This window comes from Myotis brandtii, unplaced genomic scaffold (genome assembly GCF_000412655.1).
Source record: "Myotis brandtii unplaced genomic scaffold, ASM41265v1 scaffold332, whole genome shotgun sequence".
NCBI lineage: Eukaryota > Metazoa > Chordata > Mammalia > Chiroptera > Vespertilionidae > Myotis > Myotis brandtii.
This window is the reverse complement of record NW_005362797.1, coordinates 731,592-742,703: the sequence shown is the minus strand read 5'-3', so window position 1 is coordinate 742,703 and position 11,112 is coordinate 731,592. Positions and strand designations below refer to the sequence as shown.

General features: G+C 42.2%; 1 protein-coding gene across 1 annotated transcript in view; it reads left to right on the top strand.

Annotated features, from left to right (window-relative positions):
- PTPN21 (protein tyrosine phosphatase, non-receptor type 21) overlaps positions 1–11,112 on the top strand; it is a 73,511-nt gene that overhangs the window by 29,248 nt on the left and 33,151 nt on the right. Inside the window, exons 4-10 of the mRNA XM_014543664.1 lie at positions 224–321; positions 3,803–3,870; positions 5,358–5,428; positions 7,756–7,843; positions 8,488–8,576; positions 9,511–9,598; positions 10,521–10,600. Coding sequence (XP_014399150.1) covers positions 224–321; positions 3,803–3,870; positions 5,358–5,428; positions 7,756–7,843; positions 8,488–8,576; positions 9,511–9,598; positions 10,521–10,600 — 582 coding nt within the window. The remainder of the gene's footprint in view (positions 1–223; positions 322–3,802; positions 3,871–5,357; positions 5,429–7,755; positions 7,844–8,487; positions 8,577–9,510; positions 9,599–10,520; positions 10,601–11,112) is intronic.

The following is an 11,112-nucleotide window of genomic DNA, read 5'->3' as shown; positions in this document are numbered from 1 at the left end:
GTCAAGGGCATGTACCTTGGTTGCGGGCACATCCCCAGTAGGGGGTGTGCAGGAGGCAGCTGATCAATGTTTCTCTCTCATCGATGTTTCTAACTCTCTATCCTTCTCCCTTCCTCTCTGTAAAAAATCAATAAAATATATTAAACAAAATAAAAATAGAAAAATCATCATTCTCCCCTCTAAAAAAATAAATAAATAAAATAAAATTGACATTTTTTTGTAGGTATCAGTATTATCTGCAGCTGAAGAAAGATATCTTGGAAGGAAACATTCCATGTACATTAGAACAAGCAATTCAACTAGCAGGCTTGGCTGTTCAAGGTAAATGATGACACCTGATACTGTACCTGACCTATCAGATTAAAACTGTTACAACGAAAACAGCAAGGAATCCTTAAAGTAACAGACTTTCTATAGTAGTGTAAATATGTTGGTGAAATGTTACTCTGTTACCAAAGGGGCTTCCTTGTGGGAAGAATGAATTTGGTAGGGATATATACTGAAGTATTTGTAGTTGCTATGGTACATCTGGGATTTGCTGTAAAACACTTGGGGTCAGGGAGGGGAGAGCATAGAGGAGACATGGTAGGCATAAAGTTGGCGATTGGTGAGGCTGCATACTAGGGCTATGGGAGATTTTGTACTTATTGTCTGTATATCTTTCAAAATTTCTATAATAAAACAAATATATAAAAATAAAAATGTCTGTACGTTAGCCTTCTATTACTAACCTAAGAAAAACAGGTGAAAACTACCTGCTGCACATTATTTAAAATTTCTGTTGTGCAAAATGAGGCACCTAATCTATTATAATTATTTAATTGTTCTTTATTATCCATAAGTGAGTGAGATCATGAGGTATTGATGTAATATTTTTGTGTAAAAATACTTTATATTAGAAAGTTGACAAGTTGATAAGGCTTTAGGTGATATTTTTGTTTAATCAGCATATTTGGCTTTTGGGCAAGTTTATGGAATGCTTGCTTTAGAATTGACGTGTGCAGTCTTTTTCATTCCTTGGTTTAAACAGTTCTGAATTCAGGTTTGCAGGCTACATTTTATCAAGGCGTTACTTCTCTGGACCGTATTGGCAGAGTTGGTGGATCTTCATGAAGTGATAGCATGAACTATTGGTGACTGGCTTAAAGTAGATGATTGCTGATAACAATCATAATAGTTACGGTTTCTTGAGTGCCAGCTGTGTTCTAGTATTGTGCTAAAAGCTTTAAAATATATTCCTTGAATACGTTCCACCTTGTGAAGGGATGATAGCATTCCCATTTTGCCAGTGACAATTTAACCCATAGATTACGACTTGCTCAGATTCCTGCAGAATGCTTGATTGGAGAGCTGGAATGCAACCTAGCTCTGCGTGACTAAAGCTTGCGCTGGTAACCAGTGCCCCGAATATTGAAAGTGTAATAATAAGTAAACTCATTTTACAAGAATATTAAGAAAGCATTTAGCAGCTATGCTTTTAGGGATTTCATCCAAAAAAATTTCAATATAAACTTGGTCTGAAATATCAGGAATCGTTTTCTTTTGGGTTTATCTTCCACGGCTAGGGAACTTCCACCAGAGTAAGCAAAGTCTTATGTTACCAAGTTACTAGGCAGAGTTTTTAAAGTAAAGATTGCCTATGGCGTCTCTCTCCAACTAACAAGGACAGTATGTAGGGACTGTCTGTCTTATGGGGCATAAGATAGATGACCAGTTGTCTTCTACATGGTTATAGCTTTGAAATAACTGCAGTTAAGGAGAAGTAACTCAACAAATTGATTACATTGTGTGTGTCTGTGTGTGTGTGTATGTGTGTGTGTGTGTAGGTATGGATGTAGGTACGGTCAAGGATGTTCTTGTCTTTCTTTGAAACCATCCGGCTTAAGGTTTCAGTTGTCTAGTTTATGCTTCTCTAATAAATTATGGTAAAATGCATTGTCTCAATTGGAGCTAATGTTGGTGTTAACTTTTTAAAATTGACATTTTTGCCCTAACCGGTTTGGCTCAGTGGATAGAGCGTTGGCCTGCGGACTAACGGGTCCCAAGTTCGATTCCGGTCAAGGGCATGTACCTTGGTTGCGGGCACATCCCCAGTAGGGGGTGTGCAGGAGGCAGCTGATCAATGTTTCTCTCTCATCGATGTTTCTAACTCTCTATCCTTCTCCCTTCCTCTCTGTAAAAAATCAATAAAATATATTAAACAAAATAAAAATAAGAAAAATCATCATTCTCCCCTTAAAAAAATAAAATAAAAAATAAAATAAAATTGACATTTTTTTGTAGGTATCAGTATTATCTGCAGCTGAAGAAAGATATCTTGGAAGGAAACATTCCATGTACATTAGAACAAGCAATTCAACTAGCAGGCTTGGCTGTTCAAGGTAAATGATGACACCTGATACTGTACCTGACCTATCAGATTAAAACTGTTACAACGAAAACAGCAAGGAATCCTTAAAGTAACAGACTTTCTATAGTAGTGTAAATATGTTGGTGAAATGTTACTCTGTTACCAAAGGGGCTTCCTTGTGGGAAGAATGAATTTGGATTCTCTAATGAAAGGAGACTTCTGGAAGGATAAACATGTTCTCATATGTCAATAGAGAAACAGAGGAAAAAAATACACAGAGCATTTGCCTGCTATGTATTTCTCTTGCTTTGCTGCTAGCTAATATTTTAGGAAGAAAGATCAGCCAACAGTGAGGTTGATGAGGTTATGATCACTTCTACTTTAGGCATTCGTCACTTGTTTGGTTTCCTAAACCAGTGGTCGGCAAACTGCGGCTCGCGAGCCACATGCGGCTCTTTGGCCCCTTGAGTGTGGTTCTTCCACAAAATACCGACTTCTGCGCATGGGCCACGAAGTTTCAATCACACTGTACGTGCGCGTCCACACGTGGTATTTTGTGGAAGAGCCACACTCAAGGGGCCAAAAAGCCGCTTGTGGCTCTCAAGCCGCAGTTTGCCAACCACTGTCCTAAACAGTGTTCCTGGATTACAGAGCATCATCAGTCATAACAGATCAAGTTTGCCTTTCACGGGTAGTTTTTTGGGTTGTTTAATTCTGTCATTTTTCCTATGCCCAATCGATATGTATTTACACGGATATATTTACCTTGGGAAGACTTCTGATGGGGCATTGTTTCATATGATAACTGGCATTTAATCTTGGGAATTGAAATTTAGTCAGAAGAATTATTAATAAAATTCTTCAGGTATTAGCAGGCGTGGAGACCTTTATCATTTCTAGACAATTGCCTGACACATGAAACCACATTCCTTTTCAAAGCCCTTTGACTCTTCCTACATGTCATCTTTGGCTTTAAGAGCTGGTTTTTCATAAACTTTTTGCCAAACTATCTATTTATATTTAAGAGCTAAAACTTTCTAAACCAATACATCTTGCTGTAACATATTCAGATGATCTGATTCCATTCTCGAGAGGTATAATCACTACTGTGAACACTTTGGTTTCTTCCTGACATTTTTCTGTGCATAAGTAAGCCCACATGATTATAGGGCAGTTTTGATTTTTAATTATAAAGATGAGATCACATTACATACAGTTTGTAATTTATTTTTCACTTTATTAATAGGCATTTTCCAAGTCAAGAAACATGAGTCCACCTCACTAATGCTTTAAGAACGATATTTTAAAAATGTATACTTTATAGCTATAATGCAAATTTGACTTCTGAATCATAAGCACACCATCTACATACGATGTATCAGGTATAGTTGAGCATGCGTTGCTATGCAAATGAAACATAACTGACATGTGAATATTTGTCATTTTGTATAGCTGATTTTGGTGACTTTGATCAGTATGAATCCCAGGACTTCCTTCAGAAATTTGCCTTATTTCCTGTGGTAAGACTCCTTTTGACATTGGGCCTTTGTATAAACAGTTTATTTCCATGCCCTTAATACTCCCTGAAATGAAGTCAGGTATGGAGGGGTCTCTCTTTTCCGCGTCCAGCGCGGCTAGAGAGTGGTCTGGTTCTTTGAGTAGGGGCGGCTGGGGATTGAGAATATGAAAGAAAGAGACAGAACACAAAGATGGAAGAAAAAAGCTGGGACTGGGTGGGACTGCTGTCCTCTTCTGCTGGAGAGACAGGGACCCAGCACCAAAACAGCATGTTTATTTTATATACCCCAAAATACCAGAAGTTTCACCAAAGGTCAAGACAAAGGAGCTTATTTGCATTCTTGTAAGGTCAGTTCTGGGTGGGCTCTTCATTCTTGGTGCTTGGCTGGATTTACATAATAAAACCCACTCCCAGGCACCTGGGCAAAATGAAGGTCAAGCTGAGAACACTTCTGCCTTTTTGGCAAAACGAGTATCCAGGACATGGCTCTTCCTATCGCCCTGGATTCAGCTGACAATTTATTAAAGAAATGCCCATGTGCCTTCCCAGGGGCCCTCTACAGTCAGGAATAGTACTGAAAAATCGGTTCCCTCCGATGAACACACAAGTGTAAGTTTTTTTCCTGTAACACCTTTCTTGGTTGTGGTAAAGCCACGGAAACGGGAGGGTCTGCAGTCACCGGGCTGTCGCCAGAGACATTTGTCTTACGTTTGGACGTTGAGTCTAAAGAGAGGGATTCGTTTCCCGCTTCTGAGGAGCCACGAGAGGTTTTGCTTTTAACCGAAGGCTTGAAACCTCACAGAATTATGTTGAAATAAATTTGGCTTCTCATTAGCAGTTTAAAAAGTAGATGATGGGAGGACACTGCCTTCCACTCTGGTACAGTCACTACTGGTCCCCTTGGCAAGAATACTGCCCTGGGGCCACCCGGGGAGGGATGCTCTTCTGAGCATCTGCACAGCCAGCGGGAGGGCACAGGTGTCATAGTGCCGGGATGGCAACTGCCCATGGATGTTACCAGCGGACATAGCCCAGTGGGAACTTGCTCTGAGGTTGAATGGAAAAGGCAGGGCGAGTGTTTGGCTCCTGAGCAGAAGGCACTAAATTTCTTGCAGTGGTCGGCAAACTGCGGCTCGCGAGCCACATGCGGCTCTTTGGCCCCTTGAGTGTGGCTCTTCCACAAAATACCGACTTCTGCGCATGGGCCACGAAGTTTCAGTTGCACTGTACATGCGCGCCCACATATGGTATTTTGTGGAAGAGCCACACTCAAGGGGCCAAAGAGCCGCATGTGGCTCTCAAGCCGCAGTTTGCCGACCACTGCCTTAGGGAGACCATGATGACGTGCTGAAGCCAAGCTCCCTGGCACTCCGACCAGCCCTGCTTTTGCCTGATGGCGACGAGAGTTGGGTAGAGTCAGCAGCAACGAATCTTCCTGAGAAATCGGGGTGACTTGTGTACATACTTACTGCCGTGTGTTTTCTTCAGGGCTGGCTACAAGATGAAAAGGTATTGGAAGAAGCAACCCAAAAAGTGGCCTTACTGCATCAGAAGTACAGGTAATGCTAAGAAAATAAGACAGGGCAATGGTATGGAAACAGTGCCTGTTTGAACTTGAAATGTGCGTTAACACAGTGAAATTCGGCACTTAACGCTGCTGTTGCTGCTGCTGCTGCTGCAACCGCTACCCCTCCTAAGAGTCCCCGCATTTTCATAGCACTCACTGTGCCGAGTGCTGGTCCAAGCACTTACCATATTACCTCATCTATTATCCATGTTGTCCCCATGAGGAGGCTGAGAACGTTGAAAGGGTGCCCATCCTCCACCCCGAGTATGAAAGGTTTGGTGCTAACCGAGTCCTGTGTAGGTTAGTTCAAAATTGGAGGGGCTTCTTTTCATATGTGATGCAGCAGGTACAGGGTTTTTCTCCTCTGCACCTTTGGAAGCTGTATCTCTGTCCTCCGGGGAAGCTGTGCTAAGAGCTACGATGCTTACTGCCCTGACCTACCGTCCCGGGTAGACAATGACTTTCTTGGATTGTGAATCTGTACACGTTGTAAGAAAAACCCTCACCTGGAGAATGCTAGGTCTCCATTCTAAACCAGATGCACAGTTCCAAGTATGTGATATATCATTACATTCTTATAACCACTCTTTAAGTCAATGTTATTATCTCCTTACAGATTGGGGAAGCCAAGCTCAGAAAGACTAAATAACTTGCCCAAAGTTACATGAGGTAGAGGTGGGATTTGGACCCAGGTCTGTCTAATTATAACCTATTGTTCATCCCCTCCCATTAAAAATAACCTTTGGTCTCCCCTCACTCAAATCCATACAATCGCTCACAAAGGATTAATCTTCCTAAAACATCACTTTCCTCTCTCTTCTCCCCACCCCACCCCCCTTCTCAGATGCTCATGAACTTGTTCTTGCTCTTCACTAGCCTGAGTTAATTGCCCCTGGGATTAAAGGCCTCCTATGAATTGGTTAAATCCTGCCTTTCCAGCTTTACCTTCTGCCCGAAATGAACCATGCGCCCCGCCCCGCCCCCCCAGCACAATTAATCCCTCAGGCCTACATCGCCTTGTCTTTTGTTACTTTCAGTCATTCATTTGTGCATCCCCTTAAAGATGTAGTGGCACAGAGATAAGTTGGACAATCCCCTGCCATCAGAGGATGTGTTTCCTGCCTTGCAGTCTAAGGGGTAGGCAGGACAACCCACCAGCAGGCAGTTAGAATAGTCAGAACGGAATATGGGAGCAGTGGGAAATGTGCACAGAATGTGGTGGGTTTGTGTAGAGCGGGGATGTCTGACCTAGACTCGGGGATCACAGCAGGTGACAGAGAAGGAGTGATGGGTACAGAGGCCAAGCCTTGAAGGAGAGGTGCACAGGTGAGTGACAGGTATACTAGGAAGAGGGATCAGTGCGTGCAAAGGCCCAGGGCCTGAGGGAACGTGGTGTATTCACAGAAAGGCAGAGTTGGGGATGGCTGAGGTGTGGGGTGCCCTGTGGGTGTGGGGGAGCAGCGAAGATGAGGCTGGAGAGGCAAGTTCCCATGCAGCTGAGCACTTTCGCTGCCCACACCCCCTTCCTACCTACCCATCCTTGTAATTGTGTCACTGGAGCTAAAAAGGATTTCCGTCCTCCTAACTCAGTGGTTCCCAAACTTATTTGGCCTACCGCCCCCTTTCCAGAAAAAATATTACTCAGCGCCCCCTGGAAATTAATATTTTTTAAATTTTAATAGCAATTAAACAGAAAGATATATGTATTAATGTTTCTACCTTTTTCGTAAAATATAGTAAAGAAAGGTGTAAATTAGAAACATTGAAGTTTGAAATTATGAAACTATTTATTGAACTCAGAATAGAAAGGTAATACAAAAAAAGTTAAAACAAATGCACCTGTGGCCATCACCGCCCCCCTGGATCGCTGCAGTGCCCACCAGGGGGCGGTAGCGCCCACTTTGGGAATCACTGTCCTAACTCTTACTTTCCGCACTTTTATAATTTGGCATTGAGCACGTGGTGCTTAGTATCCCCTGATAGTTTGGATAGTAAGCAGTTACTCAGTGGTTTGGAAAGAATCCTAGCTTTTCCCAAAGATGTTTCAGGGGTTGTCTTATTCCCTGCGTTCCCCTCGCCTGTCTAAAGCGCAGGGAGAGGATCTTCCATAACTAACCTCAGTGTGCCGCACCATGCTTTGCATGTAGCCAATTTTCAGTAAATATTGGACTGATATAACCGATGGCAGATGCTTAGAAACTTGAAATGTTTATACTGTTTTAGGCCAAATCCATATGCAGTGTTTTAGAAAAGCTCCGTGGTTTTGCTTGTTTGTTTTTAGTTTTGTGGCTAATCTCACTGACATCGTTTGGGTTGCAGAGGGCTCGCAGCTCCTGAGGCGGAAATGCTGTACATGCAGGAGGTGGAGAGGATGGAAGGCTACGGAGAAGAGAGCTACCCTGCGAAGGTAAGTGGGACACGGAGGCCGGGGCTTTCCAAAATTAGTCTCAGCGATTCCCGGAGGATGGAGGATCGCGGGGAAAGCCCAGGGTGGCCTGCTGTGCGAAGGCCGACATCGTGCAAAGTTCTGGACATTTCAAAGTTGAGGTCCTTGTGGCCAAGGTGACGCAGCAAACATATTCCTGATTTGCAGTTCTCTGAATGCTATTTTTTCAAAAAATATATTTTATTGATTTTAGAGAGAAAGGGAGAGGGAGATGGAGATAGAAACACCAATGATGAGAGAGAATCATTGATTGGCTGCTTCCTGCAGGACCCCTACTGGGGATCGAGCCTGCAACGCAGGCATATGCCCTTGGCCGGAATCAAACCTGGGACCCTTCAGTCCGCAGGCTGACGCTCTATCCATGGAGCCAAACCAGCTAGGGCTCTCTGAATGCTCTTGAGAGAGAGTTCCTTAAGGGGTCCATCTCTTCTTATATCCACATATGCTTACAAGACGACACATTCATAACTTTCAGACTTCCCCCCTTCAGAATAGTTATCCTGTGAGTCTTCCGAGCGTTTCATGTCTGGGAAACAGGTTCAGGGAACGGGGTGCAGTTGCGGCTGCTGTGCACCTGCCGCCTGAGTGTGTCCTTCTCCTTCCAGGATAGCCAGGGCAGCGACATTTCCATCGGAGCCTGTCTGGAGGGCATCTTTGTGAAACACAAGAACGGAAGGCCTCCTGTGATATTTCGGTATTTTTCTTACAACTTTCTGTGCAGTTTCTGTGGCTCCTGTTGGTGCTACTTTTTAGTTTCGATGTTAGTTATATTGCTCATAAGTATCTCCCCAGGTCTCAGTGGGAGATGGAAATACGCCCTTCCGAGGATAAAATACCACCTCACTGCCGGGTGCTTTTTGTACGCCGCTTTCTTCAAAGCCAGATGTGCAGAAAATAGTGCTTGTAATGGGGCTCGACTTAGGAAATTCTTAAAAATGCGTCCCTTTCTTCCCATATGGAGGCGTTCTTTCTTTTGATGTGAATTTTTCATATGAGCTCTGGTTTCTAGGGCTGTTTCTTTCTTTTTTGTTAATCCTCACCTGAGGATATTTTTTCCATTGCTTTTTAGAGAGAATGGAAGGGAGGGAGGGAGGGAGTGGAGGGAGGGAGGGAGAGATAGAAAGAAACATCAATGTGAGAGAGACACATCTACTGGTTGCTTCTCGCACGCGGAATGGGAAGCGAACCTGCAACCCAGGTGTGTGCCTTTCTAGGGAAGCACTGAGCCCCACTGACCTTGGTGTCCCTGGGACCTAACATAGTTTCTGACCTTGCCATAATGCATCTTTGTAAGATGTTTGCTGAATGAAGGAAGGGGTCATTGGCAACCAGCTAATATAGGGATCTTTGATCTAACTAGTCTGACAAATGGGGATAAATATAATAAATATATTTTACATTTTCAAGCATCCTTTGGCCTTGTTTAGTATACCTGCACTTACTTTTTGCGGCTATGTGTTATCACTTCAATTAGAAAATGCATGCTAGAGGATTAAAACAACTGTTTTGTTTCCAAGACAATCAAATATTAATTTATGTATCAAGCTCAAACATGGAAATCATATGTTCCACCTCCTTGGTGTACGCATGAGCACTCATATTGCCATTTTCTGTTTGCTGTTCTCTAGGTGGCACGATATTGCTAACATGTCCCACAATAAGTCGTTCTTTGCCTTAGAGCTGGCGAGTAAAGAGGAGACCATCCAGTTTCAAACGGTGAGTGGGCAGTAGGAATAGCATGGAATGTTTTTCCCGAAAGTTAACACGTTAGCGTTTCTGTGTGTGTATTTGGGGGAGGTGGGGGTGGGTGGCATTAAAATGATAGTATTTTACAGTTTTATAAAGTGTAAAATTTTATAACATTTTACATAATGGTAGTTTTGTCATAATAGTGCATTTGACAAAAGTAATTGCTCAGTGAATATTGTTGAATGAATCCTAAGATAACTACTAAATTTAAGCACCTACATAGGGGAGAAAGTGAGCACTAATATTTTAATTTCCATTAAGTGAATGGCTCTGTAGAAAGATCATTTCACAGGTATTTGCTTTTGCTCCCTTGACACATGGCAGTATTGAGTCACTGAGTCAAATGTTTTGTTTAAAAATGTCTTTGAGCCCTAACCGGTTTGGCTCAGTGGATAGAGCGTCGGCCTGTGGACTCAAGGGTCCTGGGTTCGATTCCGGCCAAGGGCATGTACCTTGGTTGCGGGCACATACCCAGTAGGGAGTGTGCAGGAGGCAGCTAATCGATGTTTCTCTCTCATCGATGTTTCTGACTCTCTATCCCTCTCCCTTCCTCTCTGTAAAAAATCAATAAAATATATTTAAAAAAAAATAAAGATGTCTTTGAGTTATCTATTTGTCAAAATGAAAGTTGACATTTTCATAACTTTTAAATTTCTAAGTCATTTTGAAGCTGTTTAATACAAGAATCACACTGTTTGAATAGATTTTTTTTGTCTTCATAATTTAAATCCTAATTATCCTTCACATTCCTGTGAAGACACAGTATTAGAAAATGAAAGAGTCCCAGTGTGTTAAAAGTGACTTGACATAATTACGTCTTGTCCCCAGATAAACTCTGTATCACGGTGTGAATGTGCTTTCATCTATTTTATGCATATTTTATTACCAGGAAGACATGGAAACAGCAAAATACATGTGGAGACTCTGTGTGGCGAGGCACAAATTTTACAGACTAAACCAGTGCAGCCTGTAAGTATATCCTGCTCGTGGGAGTTGGAGAAAAGAATAAGTTTAGACATTTTTATCTTGAGTTGTATTGCATCATCTAGAAAGGCCAGTTTTATGAAATGATATTTTAAATGGCATTTTTATGATAAACTCTTGGCTTTTGCATGTTAAAATGATATTTCTCAAGGTTTTACCATTTCTTTTGCTTTGGACCAACTTCTAATTACTACAGATATGCCTGTAAGATTTCTTTTACCCATTTACTAGAATCATTCTAATTTTTGAAAGTTAGAAAGTGAATATCTTTTATTTTTTTAATCAGCATTTTGTGTAATTAGGGATTATTGCTTTTCAAGCCATGTGAAGAATTTATGGCCCTTCTGCCTAATGTAGTTTTCTTAACCTACATGCACTGCCCCCTACTGGATCGTTGCCATCAGCATATAAACGTGCTGTAATATTTCACATCTTAAAACACTTTTTTCTTTATGCCACATGCTCCCTAGCCGTGGTGTCATGTCTTTGCTCCCCTT